Source organism: Epinephelus lanceolatus, chromosome 20 (assembly GCF_041903045.1).
Source record: "Epinephelus lanceolatus isolate andai-2023 chromosome 20, ASM4190304v1, whole genome shotgun sequence".
NCBI lineage: Eukaryota > Metazoa > Chordata > Actinopteri > Perciformes > Serranidae > Epinephelus > Epinephelus lanceolatus.
The window spans coordinates 25,188,951-25,211,743 of NC_135753.1; the positions used below are offsets into that span (position 1 = coordinate 25,188,951).

Genomic DNA, 22,793 nt, shown 5'->3' on the forward strand with positions numbered 1-22,793 from the left:
CAATTACCCTTGGAAGCAAACACAATAGATTTCATGACCCTGAACCTGAGATAATCACACCAACAGCTACAACAAACAGGCTCAATAGTCAACATTATACAAACACAATTAAGAAGACATTGCTTTTGTTCTCAAAAACCAGGGTGACATTGTTCTGACTGCAGCATTGTAGTCGGTCACTATTATACATTTATCATGGCGCTTCACCTGGGTCTGCATTATAAGTGTCGGGCAGGTATACTAGCTAGGGCTGTACCCTACATTTATTTTCATCAATCTGATTTGTTTCTCAATCTAGCATTACTTTCATAACATCTCCTAAAGTCCTAAAAACCAAATGAGTTTGTCAGTTAAGAGTTTTAAAACAAAACAGAGAAAAGGGTGGATGATCACATTTAAGACGCTGAAATGGCGTGTTTCTTTCTTTCTTTCTTTTTTTTTTTTTTTACAAAAAAAACCAAACAGATTATTAGAGTAGTTGTTATTTCTCTGCTGAGCAACTAATTGATTAATTGTCTCAGCTCTAATACTAACCCTTGGAGCCTGATCTCACTCCAAAATTGTTAAAATCTGGCACTTGAGCAGTGACTTGCAGCTTCAGAAACCAATGAAAAAAGGCGTCCTTTAATGTCGGCATGATACGCGGCCGGTTGCCATTGTAGTTTCAAGGCACCCAGCGGCATCATGGAGAAACGCGGAGGGACAAGGACGAAAGTTAAAGCGGCGAAAGTCCAAGTGGAGTGGGCAGAAGGGGTGGCAGATGGGTCCAAAAAACACAGACACTTGACTTCTGCATCCCGTAAGATTATAAAGCCAAACCCTGTTCTTTTTTCCTAAACCCAACCATGTGTGTTTGTTGTTGAAAGAAAAAAACTTCAATTTGCAGTGTTGTACTAATGTAGTGCGTTTTTTTTCAAAGAGACTGTGTGTAAACATTAAATCTCCTGTGAAAACAGAAGTGTATTTTGAAAGAAGACAATGCATGTAACAGTCAGAACTTGACACTGCGTCCCAGAACGTCAACAACCAACACACGGAAAGTCCATGACCAAATGTCAACGTCGGTGTGAGAATGTTCAGTCAGGAAGACTTTCTTTATGCTGCATTCATTCACAATTGTCTCACTATCTCCCTCCCATCACTTCCACCAATCAGCTGACTATGGGTGTTCCCTCTCCCAGTTAACAAAACAAACTTTGCCACAATCTGCTTCAGTCATTCAAGTTGCTGCTGCCAAACTTTAAATCTGTTCTCCTCTCTGCTCCTGTCAGCTGTTGCACCCTCGTCCACCCCATTCACCTCCAGTCACCTTAACCAAGCCCAGGACGAGCTCATCAAAAGCCCACTCCTCTCCACATCCAGATCCTCAGCTCCCTCTTAATCTCATCACCATTACCAGCGTCTAGACTCCATTATGGGGGGGATCCCTAATCTACTACGTCTTTACCACCCTCCTGGAATAGATGACATCACAATGGGGTCTAATCACCAAAGACTTTTCACATTTCTCATACTTACGTGCTCATGTAAAAAAATATTCTTTTCTCTCAGAACGAGCCTCTCCTGATTGAATTGACCAGTACCACAACAGAGTGAATTTCGTATGCTTTTGTAATGTCTTTCTGTATTATCTAATCTCATATTGAAGAAATGTTGAGAACTTTCTCTTCCAAGTATTTCCAAGTCAAAAGGCTCGGGTGCAAGTGAAGTCACGAGTCATTGGTGTTTAAGTGGAGCTGAAAGTCTTTTTTGATTTTGTCAAGTTGAGTTTAAGTTCATCACATTTGCTACTTGAGTGTGTTTCGAGTCCAAGTCATGTGGCTCGAGTCTAACCTCTGCCTAACAGGTAGTAAGCTTGAAATTTATGAGCAAAATCTTCAGACAGAATTTGCTTGTAAAAAACGGTTGATTATGAGGAAGAAGAGACATGTTGGCCAATATTGCTGTATCCCACACCTGCCTCTATGGATCCATACTGATGGCACTGTTAACGTGTGTAAGCGGGCTCGGGTCAACTCAGCTTAGAGTGTTTTATGTGATGGACTTGATACGTCTTTGCTGTGGATCGAGCTCAAGGAGGCTGTGTGAGGGGGACTCAGGAGGAGAACTGGGAAAATAATGATTCTGTGTCTAATGTGCAAGACAATAAGTTTGAGCTAAGAAGGCCAAATTAGTTGCAAATGACACAAATATTCTATCACTATAGGAGTTGTTTATGGTAATTATACCCTTTGCAGCCCACAGACAAAATGTGGTGTCAGATAATGAAGGGACAAACACCTAGTTGGATATTTGGGGCCCTAATCATTGGTGCGCTTGTGAGATGTAGAAGTACCTCATTAATGTGCATTTGTGGTACTAAGAACAGAGTTGTTTTCTACGAAGTTAGTTAATATGAAATTTTGTTTACTGTATATTAATGATGATCATTGAAGCAGTGTTTGGTTATCTGTGCATGTCTTTCAATGTATCTCTCTGTTCTTTAATGTCTACCTCGCTTTTGTTCTACCGTCTTTATTCTATCCAGCTCGTCCCATCCCACGATCAGCAGACTGCGAGGTGATAGAGGAGACGTCTCTGTGATCAGTGTGTGTCGGTGTATGCGCCGTAGCAAACACAGAGTCTCTGTCTCCCAGATATAGAGAATCTGATAGCTCAGCTGCCTGACAGCCTCTCTTGTCTCCGTGTCCCGACACAACAGTGGAACAGATCTGATGAGATGTGCAAAATCAAACGCCTGCTTTTGTTCTGTTTCCTTTCTCTCTCTGTCTTTCTCATCACAAGATTCCCGTCATCCCTCTGTCTTCCTCCTTCCTCCTCGATCCAATTACCTCCTTATTTACTCGCTCTGTCTATATGTATTATTCTGTTATGATGTCTACGTGAGACATACAGTAACATCTCACTATGTTGAATCTAGTGATGTGTAAAGGCTCATATGAGGAGATGGCTATATAAGTTGGGGCTGTTTTGGCATGTGCAGTGACTTTGTCCTGCGTGCCCTTAAAGCATCTGTGCTGTGTTAGTTAGGTGAAGATGGATGGCTGTGTTTCTCGTGTGCATGTGCCCGTCCACATGTTTGTGTGTGTGTGTGTGCATGGTGCTGTATTCCCAGGGGTTCTGGTGGTGTGTGCAGCAGTCGATAGTTCTGGCTGGTAAGTGAAGTCAGCCATTACTTCAACCTCACTGACTTTCTCCGCACTTGAGGTAGAGGACAAAAGGGATGAGGAGAAAGGAGGGTAAGACAGAAGAAAATGTAGGATGGAAGAGCACACAATGACACACAAGGTGATTAAAGAAGCTAATAAAAACCAACAAAAATAAAACCATAAACCGCAGCTATTACTTGGGGGAACCTAAACAGGAAGATAACTGGCTGTTGATAATTAGGGTAATTAGTGCAGACTCTGAGGTGTCAGTGGGGAAAAACCAAACTGATACAAAAGATCATGAATCACATTTCAGTCAGCGTTAGCAGAAGACAACATGAAGATGAATGAAGACATGATGTCTTGAGTGGGGTCTTTGAGCCCGATACATCGACCTTTTTTATAAATGAAAATAAATAAAGAAGTGTGTGTGGGAATCACATTTTTTTTGAGTTATCTATGTAGATAATGGACGACCAACCTCAATGGCTACATTGAAGGGAAAATCCACCTAAAGTAAAGATTGGGGATTCTGATGATTAGGATGTTCTGATCGGTCTTCTAAGCCAATCAAGCAATGAAGGAATCCTGGACACTCTAATGCCGAGCAACAAAATATCAAGGTGATTTTAATAACGAAGTTTCCTTCCTAAAAATACTTTTATAGCCAGATTTCAAACCTTATCAGGCACAAATGTGGTGCAGTGGATGCAGCTGGAATCTTGTGCTGCACCAATATCCCTCTTATAGTCCTCTGGCACCCTCTTGTGGACAGAACGAGTAATTACAATTACAATTACTTTTCTTTTTAAGCACATGGAGAGATTTTGTTTGTGTGTATTTAGATCTGTTAATTTATTAGCTTGTTTAAATTTGCCTGAATTGTTTATAAGTGTTAATTTCTGTATATTTGTGTTTAATACTACTTTGAATATCATTTTCGCAAATTCATGTGCAACATTACTTCTCATTGTTATATCATATACAATATAACATTGATGATCGGGTGCCGTCTGCATTTATCCACCATTTTAGTTCATTTTTAGTAGCTCTTGTACTTATCATACCTCTGTTGTTACTCCATTAAGCACTGTTTTTGCTTTTGCTCCTTAAACAGTTTATATCTTGTATATTTTGAATATTTGACTGATATTTAATACTTTATTGCATTAAAAACCCTGTGTGACCCTGACCCCGGATACACACTGGTTGCTACTGGTTTGTGGACATTAATTGATGTTTCTGTAATTGAAACATTCTCTGGCACAAGAATTTCCTTTAATTGAATTTTTAACTGAATTGAAGGACACATTTTCTTTTTTCTTCTCTCTCTTTACCACTATTGTAACTTTGTTCTTCATGTGTTCACCTTTTTACTCCTGTATTTATACTGTTCTTTTTATTATCTGTGGTTATCTATGTGTGTTTTGTTGACTTGAACTTTTATTGATTTTCTCAACAAATAGACCATCAACACAGAATACTTAACTCACATATCTGCATGAGTACTTGAACTGGGTAAGAAAAGAAATGGGAAAAAATAATACAAAGGGGTAATGATTGCAGAGGGTTTATGTGTGTCTAAGCGAGTTGTGGATCTACGGGTTACACTAGACAAAACAGAAAGAAATATTGGTTCATTCATGTTGCTTCTGGAGTCCATCTCAAGACTCTTGGAATAGTAGGTATTTTACCAATAGTATCCAGAATGGCCTTCCACAATTTATTGCTGTAAGTCTTTTAGCTCTCATGTCTATCCCTGTGTTGTTTCTTATTTTTTGCAACTGTAGCAGAACCAGTTGCCCCTCTGGGACAAATAAAGGTCATGAACTTGAACTTAAACAGATCAAAATATGCACTGAGAATCTAAATATGACAACAGCTGAAATAACAACAGTGGGTCCATGTTTTGTGTTGCTTTTACTTTAGGACAGGAGAGATATCAGCTGACTGTTTGCCACGTACTGTAACAGACAACTGAGATTTTTTTGCATGGAAGCTTCATAACATTAATCAGACACTTCACTAATCCACAACTGAAATGATTTTCAGTGAGATTAGAAACTTGAGCTCCTTAACACTCCAAAAGGCTCCTTACCAAGTAGTCTGGACCATGATGGATTGAGTTTAAAAGAAGAAAAAGACCCTAATAGGTGTTGTTAAAGTTTCCACAGTGTGAAAATAGTTACAAAGGGTTAGACAAGCTGATGTACTCACCAAAGACTTTGCCCAAGAACAGCGTCTTGACCAGGTTGAACTGTGTGTCTGAGGCGTCTGGGAGGGTGTAGCTGACTGGAGGGTAATGATCCAACTAAACAGTGGGAGAGGGGGAGCAAGAGATAATATATTAGTATCTGCATTTTTACGAGAGTCTGGGTCTAAAACTACTGATCAGTCTTTTAAAAAGACAGCCAGCCTAAGACCTGCATCAGCACATTATGCAGAGTGCTCAAGATGGTGAAGACGAGATGGTAATTCATTGCTGCCAGGCACTGCAAAGATGCAACACAGCACAATGAATGGCTCGATAGCTCCCTCTTGTGGTCCAAATTGTTCAGTGAAGAGGAAACCACTGAGTTAATTAAACCTTTTTACTATTCACATGACCCAGTAACATAACTGTAACAAATCCAGACACTATAGACAACCAGGATTCAATAGCTCCACCATTAACCAGGCCTGAAACATGTTTGTTATTAAATATTAATCCAAGTCTGTCTCTTACTCCCTTTACCTCAAGGCTTGTGGCAGAGTCACTACATGTCTTAGGCCATGCTGTCTTCAAGCACTTTCATATGTATACCTACTAAGAGTAACGCACCACAACTCGCTTATTCTTTAGATATCACATGAATGGTTGTATGTGCATTTTTTCGTAAGATAATATAGAAGCCATTCTATGTGGATAGGTTGCAGGCTAAAATCCTCACATTGAGTGGTGTCAGTATCTCACTTCATACTATCATGGTTATCCACAGAAGTCACACCAGACCACATGATTAAAGCAAACCTCTCAGTTGGAAGGTTGTTAAATATTCTTTTATGCCTTTCTCTTTTCAATCTAGTCACAGCTCAACGCAAACTTATAAGCGATCTTCCATAATGATCATGCAAACAAATAGCTCTTCACCAGGACTCGAGATAAATGATCACACATTAATTAACAATATGCAATTTCTAAAGTCTGCGGTAGGTTCAAAGCCTTTCCCCGAGAACTTAAAATGGAGAGAAGAAGCAGCGTGTTTACACAGAAGAGCGTTAGTGAAGATGTGAGAGCAGAGAGGCTGATGGAGGGAGGGAATACAAGACTTTAATATCCCTGCAACATAATTAACTTGTTATTGCTGTTTCACTGAAGTTTCTAATTAGCTTGAAGGCTGCAGCCGGTGCTATTGACGAGAATCATTTCAACCCCACAAATTGGTTTCTGTGTGTTCCAGAAAATAAAAGATCTTCCTTCCTGCCTTCTCTGTGCTCACAGGAGAACTGTATCGCAGCATACACCAGCCTGCAGAATGCATACCAAGGACCCGAGCCAAGAGAGGAGGTTGATTGAAAACAATGACTTTTGTTACTGTGTGTTTTACTGGAAATTTGTTCCATTGATGTGCTGAATAGCTGTCGTGGACTGTTAGCAGGGAGCTGAGCTGGACTGTCATTAAAAGGTTGAGATTTGTGCGTGTGTGTGTAGTTGCTCTTGTTTACAGGTTTGAATCAGTAGAGTCCTCCCATACAGAAAATTCTCTCTACCCCCTACCTCTCCAGACTATTTTCGCCTGCTTTTCTCTCTCTACACACAAACACACACATACACATACACACACACAGACATACACAGAGCATATCCTAATTTGATTCCTTCCAAAAGCCTGGTCTCAGCGGAGCATTGTGTGGGTTTTGTTTTCCACGGTGACTGGAGGGTGGGATAATGGGGCACAATTAAATTGAGCTCAGCTTATTTACTTTTATCTGAGAAAACAAATTGGCTGCACAGTGAGGGAGGGCGGTCTGAGTCTCAAAACCCCACAAAAAGGTCCACAGAGGAAGACAGCCAGGGAAGAAACCTCATTTTACCAAACTTTGTCAATTACAACCGCAATTATTGGGATCCTTTCCTTTTACGCTGCACCATTTAGACAACACAATCTTCTCCTTTAAGCGCTGTTGGTGCCTCTTAGGTTACATAAAGCTTACATAAGCAAAGTAATCAGGGGTTAGACAAAGAGAAAATTAACAATGGGTGAAATCTATTTCCCTAACTATGTGCTCAAAAGGAATCTAATTTAGCCAATGTGCTGTATATATTCAAACTAATTTACAGTACACTGAGAACTTTCTTACTTGTGGCAGCTCTGTTTCCTTAATGATATCTGAGGGACAAAAAAGACTCTCATCACAGATTAAACATTAGAGAAGCTAAGTGCAAATAAATGCTAATTTCCTTTCTTTACTCGAATAAATAGTTTGACCTCATTATCAAGAGAACAACTGAATTATTGTCTTTTCCCTTCACAGCTAGACACAGCTATTCACAACAGTAATACCAACCATGGCAACAACTATCAGGGGAGAGGAGAGGAGAGGAGAGGAGAGGAGAGGAGAGGAGAAAACGGAGATGAGATGTCTGGTGCCTGAAGGGACTCCCCACTTTCATCTCTAAACCCTCACAAAGTGTGAGAGTTTGAGAGAAAGCAAAAGCCAGCGATGGAGAGATGGAAACTTATTTTGATCTCCCCTTGATATGCCTTTGATAGTGAGCTAACCTGACGAGACCCCACAAACATCTTAAAAACCAAACACTTGCCTCCTGCACTGCACTCTGTGCGCCCCGTGTGTACATTTCGGCAGGTATTTGTGTGCACATGCAAATCCACGCCTTGAAATAAGCCTCAGGACTGTGAAGGGGTTAGATAACCTAAATGCTTCAAAGTGATCTTTGTTATTTTATTTTGTGGTGCTACTTCCTTTATCTGGATACATGATCTTTCTCTTCTCAACCTCCTCCTCTCTCTCTTTGACTCTCTATTCCCTCTTTTTCGTTTGCTTTCCATTTCTCTTCTGCTCCCTTTTCTCTCCGATTCCAATTACCACACTCCTACTTGTCCTCCCACTTGTTCTCCGCCGTGTGTTTAAACTGAACAGTCACTTATCTAAATGCCTTTAAGATTTGCAGCCCTGATAGCAGAGAAGTGAGACCTCCGCAGCCTCAGGTAAACACTCAACTCGGTCTTTTACCCTGGAAATTGAATTTGATGCACTGGCGGGCCCACCAGCATAACTGCCTTTTATTGCATCTGACTCATATCTCTGCCTCTCACTCATGTTGTTGTATCTCAGATCAAAGCAGCTGCAACAAGGCCTCCGATGAGCAAGTAAGCAAAATAATAATAGGGTGGTTAGGTTTCAAATGCCGGTGGCACGCCATTAACAAAATTGGCATTTTAGGCTGTAATGCATAATGCAGTAATTTGCAATCCAATTCCAAACTCAATAATTAGCAAGTGTACATTTCAGCCCACAATAATTCAGCCTGAACATTCATGAAAGCAGGTAACGTTTCAGCATGTAGGAAAAGTTCTGCACATTTAGTCTGACTGTAAATGCTGCTGATGGCTTTTCAAAGAACTTACTGAATGACTGAAATGCCATCAAACAATAACATTATAAGTCTGGTGATCCATGCAGATGTTTTACAATGACTGTTTAAACCTGCACCATTTTATGGCCACCTGGGGGCAGCAGAAACAAGGAGGGAAGACAACACTTACATATTATCACCTTTTAAAGTGGAAATAGAAAATTTATGTGCTTTAACTTTCCATTATGAAGCAAATACTGATTGCACAATGTAACAAATCGAAAAGAACAACACTATCAGTGTTCATATTGGTTCCCTATATGCCTCGCTTTCACTATGCAAGTCTGTCTGCCACTGGGTATGATCTCTGTGGTATATGAAGGCTGGATTTACGGCACAAAGTAAGTACGTCAACCATTGTCATGGATGTATTAATAGAATGAAAGGATTTTGAGGATTGTGTCATGCAAGCAGTTATACCCAGCACCAATGATCTTACGAGACACCATAAATTCAATGCAAGCCTGGATCAGAGTCCAGCAAACAGATATTCAGACAGCATTAAAAGGAGAGAGAATCAAACAAAGCAACAAAAGCATCATATACAATCAGATCACCATTTTGGAAGACCAAATTCGTGGATCAATCACTGAGGTATTTACATAAAATTGAAAGAAAGAGGTCTAAATAAATACTGGTTAAAAACATTCTTGCCATCTCCTCCAGGCTTTAATTGGTGAACTTAAATCGTCAAACATCAAAATTAACCAACCTTTCTAGCTTTTGGTCACCTGAGCACCAGACAACGTCAGGATGTAGACGAGCCATTTCATAGAATATAAGCTCTCTTAAAGGGACATTGTGAAACATTTTCAGTTGTTTATTGGCAAAAATTGATGTCTGCATTCATAAATATGTCATCATTGGTGTACTATTACCTCCACCAATAATCTGACTTATTCTTGTAAAAGGAGAATTTTGGATTTGTTTGTACATTGTGCGGGTAAGTCGTCTGTGGGGTTCCATTACGTTTCGCCATCTTGAGAATACACCCGCCAGCAAGGGACATACAGCACCGCCTTCGGCGTTTTCGTTGAGAGCCAGGCCAGCACTGCGTGACTGAGGAGCCGGAGAGGAGCAAGAGGTGCTTCGCTACTACCCTGGCAAATCTGAAACAAAGTCCCACTCTTTGAGCATAATGCAGGATCGTGCATATGCAGCATCATGGGAGACGGAATCCTTGTCGCCAAGAAAGCGCAAAAGGGAATAGAAAAGGCAGCGTGACCGGCGAATTAAAAAACAAAGGCCCACATCGGGGTAGCCTTTCCCAGGTAGAGAGAGCTGCTGAGGGAGAATTCTAATGCAATCACAGGCCAGCACCACTGTTGGCTGTTAGCCGTTGTTAGCGGCCAGTCACTAACAGCCTCATCCCTCTCCTCGCATCACTGTGCCGCTGTTAGCTGTTAGCCGCTAGCCGCTGTTAGCCGCTGTTAGCGCTGGCCTGTGATTGTATTACCTTTCTCCTTCAGCAGCGCTCTCCACCTGGGAAAGGCAACCCCAATGCTGACCCTTGTTTTTTTAATTCGCCGGTCACGCTGCCTTTTTGATTCCCTTTTGCACTTTCTTGGCGACGAGGATTTCGTCTCCCGTGATGCTGCATAATACATGATCCTGCATTATGCTCAAAGAGTGGGACTTTGTTATGCGGCAGTAGTGCCGCTGGCCACTAACAGCTGTTAGCGGCGCAGTAATGCAAGGAGAGGGATGAGGTGTGTGAGGTTGAGCCACTTGTCAGTTGTCAAAGGACAAGACGTGATCGGTTTGTTTCAATTTACATCCGCCCCAACAGTCCTACGTTGTAAACACAGCCAGCATGGTGAGGAGGGGGTTTGTCAACTCGCGTCGCGTGTGTCTGTGTAGGAGCCTGAATGAATACTCCATGTAGTATCGGATGACATGGTTTCATCAGTGTTATCATAGCTTTTTGGTACACAGCGGCTACAGTTGTTGCAATACGTGTTTGAAACAGTTAGGCGCTAGAGTGTTTGAATACAATATATGATTTCAACGTTAGATGGGAGAAATTCCTACACACTGTGGCTTCAAGTCATCATAATTTGTGCATATAAAAGAAAATGGGACTCACCGTCCACTTCACCCAAATCACACAGCTCACATATTCTGTTTTCCTCCTGAATGTTGTTGAATCGCCCGATCTCAGCGGCCAGAGGAAGAATACCAGCTCAGCAGTATGTGACGCACTGAATATGCACAGCAGTGTTTCTCCTGCTGAGTTCTGACAAGGCCTATACACTTTACATTGTGATGACATCACAGGTTTTTAAATTGCCTTTCTCGACTTGTAAAAGGTTTCACAAATATAAACGTTCCTAGGATCAAAAATTCATAATAGAAAGAGTCATAATTGACCTTGTTTGCAGTTTGTGGTGTCCTGTCAACAGTTTGAAAGACATCTCTTTTACAATGGTAGTATGGAGACAATGCTTTTGGGGCCACAGGTTTTTTTTTTTGTTTTAATACTGCAAGTGGCCACTGAAAAGATTTGGAAGCAACGCTATGTCAGCATTTCTGGGGGCCTGACAACTGTGCAACCAAAACAGGAAGAGGATAGTGCTTTTGTTTAACCTGGTAGCTATCAGCAGCTATCCCCAGTTACTAAAGAGAATCAGTGTGAGTTCTTTGCAGTTACTGTCCCTGGCAGTGGAAATGGTGGACGATGAAACAACTGAAGTAACTGTGGTAGTTGCTAAGCTCTGAGGAAAACGGGAAGCGATGTGTGTGTCTCTGTGACAGCAGCACCAACAATTATACCACTTAGAAATGTTATGTATCTGGATGGGGGAGTCATTTGGAGTCTTAGGCTACTTGATCTTGATGTTTTACCTCTGTTTTTAGTCTCCACCAACTTCTATGGGAAATATTTGTCTATTCTGCTGTTAAATGCCTACAGTAACTTTGTTCACTGGCTGCTAACTTTGTCTTTCTGAGGTTTATCGCTGGGCAAATTATCCCCTCTGACATTTTTTTCTTTTACATGGTTTAGCTATCTGCAGTTCATAGCATCATTGGTGAATCATGGCATCTGCTTCAGGAGAAATACTGCCTGATAATTAATATCTTTACTGTGTATGCTTTATTTGAGAATTAAAGGAATACTTCAACCACAAAATGAGTAGGGTGTGCTACTCGTCCATGCTTACGCGGAAGTGTTTTAAATATTAAAGTCTAAAAGAAAATGCATGTGTTTGGGAACTACTGAGCATACGAATGGATTATACATTGCCGTATATATTCTGGGACAGTTTGTAAATGATGTTTTGCTGTTGCTAAATGCGATTCCCCTTGAGGCATGTGAGTTCAGGCATGCAAGAAAAACAGTTTTCTTTACGAATTTAAGGTAACACGGGGCGACTAATTGATGTACAAATGGTCATTCTGTGGTTGAAGTATTCCTTTATGTAAGCAGACTACCTACTCCCTTGTCTTGTTCAGTGTCTCTCTTGTTGCTGTCATTCTGAGCAGAATATGTCTTCCTCGCAACTCATTAGTGAGAGTGTAAGCTACAGTCATGGTTCCTGGCTAAAAGTAAATTAACTATAACTAAAAGCCCTCAAGGATGTGAGAGGGTAGAAGGTGGGAGGACTGGAGAGACAGACGAAGTGGAGTGGACAGATGAATTCGACTGAATAATGTTGATTTTGTAGTGTAGCAGTGTAAAGCCTTTGTAGTGAGTTGACCTGACAAGATCTAACTTGTGCATGCTCGTCTGTTGGTATGCATGTCCACATCTGTTTACCCGTGGTGGATATTAAGTGCATGTTTGTACCTTGAAAAGAGCCCGGAGGCAGTAAGGCAACATGAAAAAGTTTTACTCATCAAAGTTATCTTCGTTAGCACACCTTCTGGCTCTACTTTTCATGCCCTATCTATAAACTTAATCTATTTTCTCCCTCCATCCCTCCCCCACAGTTCCCTTGCGGATTTCTTCTCCTTAAATCCAAATTACCACATCATGCCCACCAGTGTTCCTCTTAATTTTCTTATCATTCTTTAATGTTTAAGAGGTGAACCTATCACTTAAGGACAACATGATTCAATTGCTTGTTATTGGGAGTACAGCCCGGGCACAAGGGGAGTGGTAAACCAGGGATATGCGCTTGATAGTTAATATTTCAGTCACACGCTGAACACTGGGCTGAACATTGATATCTAGACGCAACCAAGCTGCGATCAACCAGTGGAAGACACAGTGTGTGCATGCAGGTATGTGTGTGTGTGTGAAGAGCAAAGAAATGCACAGTTGCTCCAATCACTCTCTATGCCAATAAACAGGGATGTGTTATGTTGAAGTGCTCCCACTGGAGTGATCAGCAGCCGCAGGATGTGATTTGCGCCGAAAATGAGGACGATTTCCATTGGATGTTTCAGTTTCCAATTTTCCTACTGTCACAATTTTTCACTGTAGTGTGTGACTGTAGGTGATGAGATTCCAGTATGGATGAGGTCACTGCTTCATGTACAATGAGAGACAGAAAGGGCCGAAGACTTATTTGGAAGAGGAGATATGTTGATTATCAATTCACTCAATCTGAACATTTTATTTCACCTTAATGAAAACAGCAAAGGAGGGGCTTCATTTAGACACGTAGTTATCACAAGAGAGGGTGACACCTTGACAGACTGAGCACGACAAATTGCATATTCACTTCCTACTTTGCATCATATGGACTACTCTCAATCTATCCTCATACAACAGTTTGTATGATGTCTAACAAATTAGCGCCCCATGAATGGCACTGTCACGTTACATACTTAATGTGAAGTTACATAGGTTAGGTTTTTGGGAAAGTAAAGTTATGCAGGTTAGGTTTAGGTTAAGGAACATGGTGACGATGTACCTTACAATTACTGAAAGTTCACTTGGGTTCACATGGGACACGAACAAAGGTCTCCTGGGGGAAAGTCCTGTGTTTGTTTGACTCATCTACCACCCCAACCTGTCTCCTTGTGCAGATGTTCACTCTTTATGCTACTTCCGTCTTTACTACCATCAGCACATTAGTTGTGTGATCTCTGTCTTCCCGATAACGTGGGTATATCTGAATTATTGGCTCACGATGACATGTGTCACATACGAATTGAGGTGCATTACTTTTCGTAGGCACACATACAAACAGTGCGTGAGAACAGCCTGCTCCACTGTATTCTGTCTTGCGTCCAAAGACTAATGCAAGTGAAGAAACACATGCTTTAACATTGAGTGTCTTCATGATAATATTTTAATTAATGTCTAATATATTTCATTTGTGTCCATATGTTATAAATGTATTCCTTTAAACTTGCAAACATGTCAAGATCCATTGTCATTCTTCCTGATTATACTTCATGTTTTGTGGCAATAAACTGTTTGATTGCATTACCTGTAAAATACCTCCCTGTTTTCATTTCACATTACATTTTTTCCCTAAGTACGTTCTGATAAATCAATCCATGTTCCCAAATTAATGAACAAAAGTTCACCAGATTGCCTTGTTTATTCGTATTTTTTTGATATCACAGTGCATTTATTGTTGAGGTACACACTTTTCTCTTCAATAATCCCTAAAATAGAGGTGATGCACACCTAGGTCAAGTGTCTCATGGATGGAAAGTAATCCATAAGCACACAGTAAATAAGAAGACAGCGGATAAGATCAAAGTTCATTGATGCTTGCAAGGAAATTTGATTCTGTCAGCATGAGCATTAAATCCATAGATAATAAACAGTGCAGTATGCAAGCAAATAGCTAGAATATTAGCAGGAGCAAGGTTATACAAAATTATTGATGTGATGCTCTCCACATGGTTCAGCAATTTTTGCAGAGAGGACATGAGTCAATGTCTCTGTTTAATGCAATGCCTGCCTCTGGCCACTAGGGGGTAGGTGAGCTCTCCACAAGTGAGCATGTGTGTGAGTTACTCTGGATGTTTAAGGAGGGCAGATGATTTATATAGACATGCACACTGTGTGAAATGACTGAACAACTACAAACATGTATGACACTTACAGAGCAGAGCTGCAAATGTGCTGCAATACATGATGTGCAAACATGGTATTCAAATGACATCCTACAGGAGGCCATGCACAAAGAACTGTTAATTTGATGTTTAATTCAAGAATTAAAATCTTAATATTTTCTCTTTTTGGATCTCATTTTAGAAAAAGACAATCCCTTTCTTGACAAACCATAAACTGCCCATGCAACTAGAAAATTTACTCTGATCTGGATGAAACTAATAACCAGCTTTTACAGGCAGCTGCCATCTAGTAGAGTCCTCCTTAAACTGCAGCCTGCAGCCAAATTGGAGCATTTTAGCCGAGAACAAAGTCTGTAATAGTTTAGCTGAATTCTCACTCCATCCTTGACAGCTACTGACTGAGGCTTGGCTGTATTGATCTGCACTAAGCTGTTTAGCTGCACAAAACTCGAGAGTGCACAAAACTCGAGAGCACACAAACAAACCCCCGCACATAAACGCAGATCCACACAAATATATTTGCACAAACACATTGTCATGCACAGGCACAGACACACTCACTGTCTCCTGCTCTGTGTCATACACAGGCAGCCACGACGCACGCCAAATACACAAACATATGCAGTCGCAATCGCACAACAGCATGCAGTCATACAAACAGACACAGATCGATGCTCTCTCTCTGTTGCTATACTTAGGCTGTCTACTGGAAGTGGATTAACACTGGCAGAGGACAAGCACTTTCATCACAGCAGAAGACAGAACAGGACACTGCTCTCCCCTCTGACTTAATGCTAACACTGGCTGGGCCCGTGTGATTGTGTACTTGTGGCTGAGAGTATGTGAGTGCTGGATGGCAATCCCATGCACTCCTTAGCTGCCTCTAAGTAAAATCTTGAAATTGAACCACAAGTCTTTCGAGCTCTGAAAAGCCTAAAATATGTCTTAAAGAGTGATCAGGTATATATATGTGTGTGTGTGTGTGTGTGGCCTGTACCTGGATGGTGATGCTCCTGTCGACACGGGACATGTTAATGCTATGTGGCTGTCCGTTGGCGAGGTTACGCTGGTCCACATCTATAGAAAATGGCTCCCTGAGACCTCCCAGGTTATACCGCACCTGTAGTGAACCTGAAGACATACAGGCCAGTGGTTTGAAACCTCAAAGTTTCTAAAATGATTTAAAGGTATACTATGCAGGATTATCATTACTGTTTGTAAACTCGCCAGTGATAATGACAGTAAATGCCAACCCCAGATTCAGATTCTGTGTCACTTCGATGCCTGCTGCTTACAGTCTGGCACCTTTTCGCTACCTTTTTATAGAGCCCTGACTTCACTTAAGCACTGTGGGAGGGTACAAATCCATGAATGTCCCGAACACAGAAAATAAGAAGGAAATAAGAAAATACAGGCAGAGGGCAGAGTCTCTGCAGAAAAATACACTGCCACACACTTCTAGTGAGTCATAAGTGATGACTCAAAAGGATTACTTTTATCTATGATTTGTTTTTCTTAGGAAAATCATGCATGGTATCTCTTTAAAAAAATTACGATACCTGTTAAGGATCCTTCAGATTTGGTAGCAACAGAGGATAATTTACAATTGGACAATAAAATCAGATAAACACATGGGTTATAGTGATGATTAAGAACTTCTGTATGAGTCTATACATTGATTTTAGGGAAATCCTGCAAAATATATCTATAAACACAAGCTCTTATCAATCAACACTTGGATAAATACAATGAGTTTTCTAGATAATTCTCAAGTATTGGCTGCAAAAACATGATCGCTGATGAGTTACTGTGTTACTACTTGATGACAACTAAGACGAGCCATTTTGAAAATTCATTAAGCTCATTATACACATTTTTTCTTACAGAAATATTCTGATTGAAGTGAGCACTTAGGGCCAAAATGTAGTTTTCTGTTTGAAGTGATGGGACAAGCAGGGGTGAGGGATAGAGGGCAAAACCCTGAATGATTCACAGGGCCCACATCTTGGCAGGGGATTATTGATATTTACTATCTCAGGGCCCTAAGCGTGCAGGGGGCCCCAGAATATCTATCAGCACCCCTAGGCAGCTTGAGTGTTTTATAGTTTTATTTTGCTTGTGCACATCGACTGCTAAAACACTAGATGGCACTGTCAAATTCTTCTTACTCCTGTAATATCAAAGCCCTCCGCTGCCAGTCAGCCGCTCAGTGGGAGGCCGCTGACTGGGGAGGATTTTTGGAGATTATAGAAATTTCCAAACGGTGCTGCAAGGACAGCCTTTAAAAGTGTACTTTGCAGCACTAACAAGCATTACTCTGAGCAGACTCTCTCAGTAGTAAGCAACCGCAAAGTGCGTGCGTGTGTGTGTGTGGATCTTACCATTCTGCCGTAAAACCACAGCCAGATAATCCTGCGTCTTGGAGCTGACATACATCAGAATAGCTGGCGCGTTGGATGTGCTGAAACTGAAGGCCACTTCCTCTTTTGTAAGATTCACGTCATGTGGCGTCAGCTGGTAGGTCAGGATCTTCGCATCTCTACTGGCTCCTGCGACCGCTTCGGGCATGAAGTTGTACTTGACCAGAGTTCCTGCCTCGAAGAAACCCCCGACATCTGTGTGACATGACAGAAGATGTAAGAAAAAATGTATGAACACACATGTTGGTGAAGATTCTCAGTCAACCAGGTCATGGAGAGCCTGCCCCTCAGGTCAAGTCTCAGCTGTCCATTCACATCTAAAGGAAAGGGACATTCTTTCGAGGACAGCAATGTTCACATCTTGGCCAGAGAAGAAAGATGGTTTGAAAAAGGCGTGAAAGAGGCCATTGACGTCAAACTGGAACGACCATCGTTTAACAGAGGAGGCGGCCTACACACCACTAATCATCTACAGTGCAGTCTCTGGATCCCTTCCCAGACGACTTAACACCCATTAACACCTGGACCCACCTGACCCTAACGGCACACAAGATGGCCAGGTGGGTCAACGACTCACATGTAACCTCAACGACTCTGTAAAGGTTCACACCCACACAGAATATAAAGCCTGCGACTCCACACAAGTCCGTTAGAACTGAAGAAGCCTCTTTGATGAGAGGTGAAATGTCTTCAAGAAACTCAAACAAGTCCAGTTGCCTAGGATATCGCTCTTAAGATATGAACACACACGTAATGCAAGCAGGCTAACATGCACTCAAGTACAATAAATACTGCTTGTCGATGTGTTTACACCACAAATAGTATTAGTGTAGTTGACAAAAGCTATGAAGCTCACAACAGATGCACCTATGAATTAAAAAAGCAAGGGCAAAAGAAAAGACAGACAAAAAAAAAACACCTTCCGTCAAAAGGAAAAGCCGCGTGAAAGCACTCATAAACTCACAAATGCCACGACACAGCAGGCTAGACATATTATATGGCCAGAGAGAAATCAGCACACACATAAATATGGCTGTGTTCAGGAGGTGTAGTAAAGTGGGTGTTAAATTGCTGTGCTCCAGCATCTGAAACCAAACAATACATTGTTTACCAGTACATTAACAGAGCTAATGGCATATTCCAGCCATTCCAGGAGGCTTATTGATTCTTTTAATCATGTGTTGAGAAGAGGGGACCTTATTTTTCAATACTGCCGTTATGCTCCTCGCTGGTGTTTGCACGTGTCTATGCGCATGCATGCACGATGTCCGCGTGTCAGTTACAAAGCAGAAAAAAGGCACAATGTGCGTGAAATTAAAGAGAATGGTTAGAGGGAAAGCAGCGAGCCTCGGGTTGTTTGTGTGTGTCTGTGTGTGTGTGTGTGTGTGTGTGTGTGTGAATGCCATGGAATATTTCTTGACATGTTTGCCTTCCCTCGGTGGCAGCAGTGAGAACGTATAACTACAATCCTTACGAGTAAAGAATACTAAGTGAACACATTTATGCATCTTATTTTAAAGCTTCACTTCACCCATCGTCTCCCAGCGGACACAGTACAATAAATACTTCAAGCTACATTACTTAAATTTAATAGAAGGCTTATTACTTGAAAATGGGCGAGTTCCCTGACTGGTATCAGCGTACAGGCAAAACCTCACTTCCATTCAGCCCCACCACAATTTTATCCTCTATTCTGCTGTGCACTGATATCCTTTCAAGCTTTGGAAGTCTGGAGAGACCCATTTTACCAATTGTTCTGTGTTAACCAGGCGGAGAGCTTGTGAAGTTTTCAAATAGCCTCCTTCTCACTTTGTTTTCTGATGCGGCTGGATTGTTCACTGTCTGCTGAGATCCATGCTGCTGGGTATTAACTGAATCAGACTTAAATCAGACAAAATGCAACGTTTCTGTCAGAGCAGCATGCTTGATTGGGTTTCTTAAATCAGCTACAAAACAATATATGGGAAAAAATCAATAGAACAAGCCTCAATATCTATGGACAAAGGAAGTCAGAACAAAAGTTTGCTTCTTACCTCAAAGCTATTAACATCTTATGACTTTACTGTTTATTTAACAACTCCATGGAGGATACAGTGCTGAGTCTTTAGCTGTAGTTTAAAAATCTAGGCTATTTATTGGCATTACTTATAAATGCACAAATAGAGAAATATGTAGGTATCAGTGTTGGTAAAATACATGCAGTTTAAAATGAGTGGAAAAATATCCGATCATCAGAATCAGAAATACTTTATTGATCCCCGAGGGGAAACTGTGGTTCGTTGCAGTTGCTACGATGTAAAGAATAGAGAGTTATAAAAAGTAAGAATAAGAGTATGAAGTAGAAGTATGTAAGTATAAAGCAATAAAATAAATAAAATAGAAATTAAAATATGCATTAAAAATAAAAATAAAATGTGCATTATGCTACAGTGTTTAACACTATTACTTAAGATATTAAAAATATTAAAAACAAAATTTATATCGTCACTGTGCTGAGGCTGTAAGTTTGAAAATTTAACTACAACATACACAACAACAACAACAATACAATAAAACAAGAATAGATGGTGTGTCGTGATGCCAATCCAGGTGTGCCGTGGGATTTTGTGATAACCACACATTATTATTGTAATACTCAACTGTGTCTATACAAAAAGTTATGAATTAATTTTTAATTGACTGTATCAGTATGTTGTGGGCACCCATTTCCTAATAAAGAGGCGAACTCTAGCTAAAATAATGTAATTTAATTGATTTTAATGTAAAAGACCTTCACAGGGAACCTATTTGTCAGCGTCCACGCGTGGGAATTATAAGTGTGTGACACATCAAAAACCCTGATTGGCAGCCAGTGTGAGGGATGATAACATTTAAAAGGAGAAAGCCATGAGTGGGACAATGGATCGCTTTATTGTGCGGAGCAACCAAACGAAAAGAGAATAAACTGTCAGTAGACAGTATCACGAAAGCTACCTGTCTTATTTTTTTCTTATTTTTATTGTCTCATGTCGTGATAAGAGTGATAACACATGTTATAGAAGCTATTGTGCACAGATATATGTAAATACAAGCATCAGGTCAGATATTGCATATTAGGCACATCTTTAATTCTCTACTCTAAATGTATGAGCAAGCCAATGTTAGCACTGTTAGCTGGCTTTTAAATATTCTAGTTTTTGGAGGTCAGAAAAATCCTATCTAACACAAGTAGTACTTTTTTTATTTACAAATGTATAAATAAAGACACCTATGTTTCAGAGATAGTAGTAGGTCTATTCATCTTGCAACATACTTGATAATGCTAACCTAGCTGAGGTTATCAGGTTGTTGCTGTGTTATTGTTGTGGAAAGTAATTTAAAAATCTTCCCAGTTTACTTGATATGTAAATAGCATTTTACAACTTTATTAGTTTCAGTTCTGATGTTTTGACCAAATGCCATATTAGTTATTTCACTCTTAACGTGTCTCATTAGCAAGCTAATCTTAGCTTTGTCAGTGTATTAAGTTAGCCATGCAACAGTTCAAGCTGTTCTCATGTATTGTTTGTATGTATACCTTCGAAATGTAACGCACCACAGTATGTATAGTCCAGGTAATCATGAGCCAGTAATTCATGTTTATCACAAGTAATCGGGAAGGCTGTGATCAAGTGACCAATGTGCAAACAATACAGGACTTTCCCCTCCGAGACTGCTGTTTGGAACCATAAGGTACGTTTTCACCATGTCTTTTGTTAAACATCTTCCCTATGTAACTTTACATGCCTACACCTGAGGATGCCCAACCATGTTACTTTTCCTAAACCTAATTAAAGTAAATTTATTTCCCTAAACCTAACCTCAGTAACTTTACGTTAAGCACATGTCATTCATGGGGTGCTTGTTTCATACGAACCATTGTGATATATAATTGGGCTGACTTTTAACTTCAACAAGAGCTTGTGCAACCGGTCTTAATCTCGCCATCCTCCCAACTTAAAAAAATATTCATACATTATATCTTTATTTTATATATGCTGTGGATCATGTGGGGCCTTCGTGTAACCTGTCTCAGCCTTCCCTGCCCTGCTGAGAAAAAAGAAAAGTAGAGAGACTCCGACTTGCTGCCGAGAGCCTCGGCAGCAACACACACAACTGTCTTGAAGCATAACAGGGAATGAAAAAACTTCACTCCAGGGCAGGGACTCTTTATATGTGTGTGTGTTTTATGTCAGTGCGTGAATGTTTTGGAAAGGTAATTTGTGCAAGCATGCGAACCTCTACAGGTATCCACGAATTTGTGCGTGCGTGTCCATGTATATGTATGTACATGTGCACACCGGCTCCATGTGACCCTCAAGGGCAGAAAAGCAGAAGAATGAGAGTGTAATAATAATAATACTGCGGAGTCCCCTGAGCAGTGTGTAAATATGGATACAATGGAAATGCACTATGCAATTATGGCTGGCTTCATGCATTTTTCACTCGCTGGGAGGACGAGGAGAAAGGGGGAGAAATTCAGGAAAGGAAAGAGAAAACAGGAGAGGGGCAACTGGGAGAGGAGGGGGCTGGAGAAGAGATGAGGAAGGGGTGAAGGTGAGGAGGAAACAGGAATTTATAGGGGAGCGAGTAAAAAATGAGGAAGGAGAGGAAGAAGAGAGGCAGAGCAGGGGGCAAAAGAAGGAGGAGGAAGGAGAGAGGGGACCAAAAGTTGAAAAAGACATGAGAAAAGAGGAAGGGGAAGCCAGAATGTGACAAGAGTAAAAAGAATCTGGGGAAAAAATGAAGAGGAGATTCAGAGATGAAGGAGGGGAAGTGGAGGGGAGGAATAGGCAAAGGAGATGAAGGATAGATCAGAGAAGTGGAGACGGAGAAGACAGAAAAGATTTTAGATAGCGAGGAGAGCAGCAAAAAGCAAAGCAAGAAAAGGAAGCAGTGAATCGTAGATAAAGGCGACATGAGCTAGAAAGGAGATGAGAAAAGAAAATCAAAAAGGGCATGAAGAGTGAGGGAGAGAGGGTAAGACAAGGAGGAGGAAAGGAGATGAAGACTGGAAGCAGAGATGAGTGAAAGAGAGGAAAGGAGGAGACAGAAGAGGAAGACAAGAGTCACATGTCATGCACAGGAACAAACAGACACAAGGGTGTGCTCTCTCCCTTTCTTTGCCTCTCTCTTCTTCTGACACACGGACAGACAGACTAATACATAAACACGCGCACAAACACAAACACACACCCTCACACAGACAGTAATCTCTATTCTCTAAATCCCGAAATGCCTGATTGGTTATGACAGGATTCAGAGGAGCTCATGTCTTACAGTAGCATATCATCGCACACGGTCACCCTCTTCCCTGGCCTACACGCACACGCACGCAGACAGAGGCGCACACACTCTGCTATTCTGTCATCTTGTCACCCCCCTGCCAAGAGCACAGGGGAAAAACACTATTAGGCTTTAGGAAACAAATTAATTCACGTGTCGGGGATCAAGTCTCTGACTGGGAGCTAGCAGAAAGCCTCTGACAGCACTGCTGCTCTTCTCCCCAGAGCATTTTATGAAAACTTGTTTTGGGAAGTCAAACTTTAATGCTGCATCTAATGAATCCCTGTGAAACAAACATGATGT

At 41.0% G+C, this 22,793-nt stretch overlaps 1 protein-coding gene across 2 annotated transcripts in view; it reads right to left on the reverse strand.

Moving 5' to 3' along the window:
- The window catches only part of cntnap2a (contactin associated protein 2a), a 465,407-nt gene that overhangs the window by 16,986 nt on the left and 425,628 nt on the right, over window positions 1-22,793 (reverse strand). For both annotated transcript variants that reach the window (XM_033639118.2, XM_033639119.2), the window contains exons 21-23: window positions 17,148-17,381; window positions 15,764-15,897; window positions 5,367-5,460 (exon numbers count right to left, since the gene is read on the reverse strand). In XM_033639118.2, the coding sequence (XP_033495009.1) occupies window positions 5,367-5,460; window positions 15,764-15,897; window positions 17,148-17,381 (462 nt within the window). The remainder of the gene's footprint in view (window positions 1-5,366; window positions 5,461-15,763; window positions 15,898-17,147; window positions 17,382-22,793) is intronic.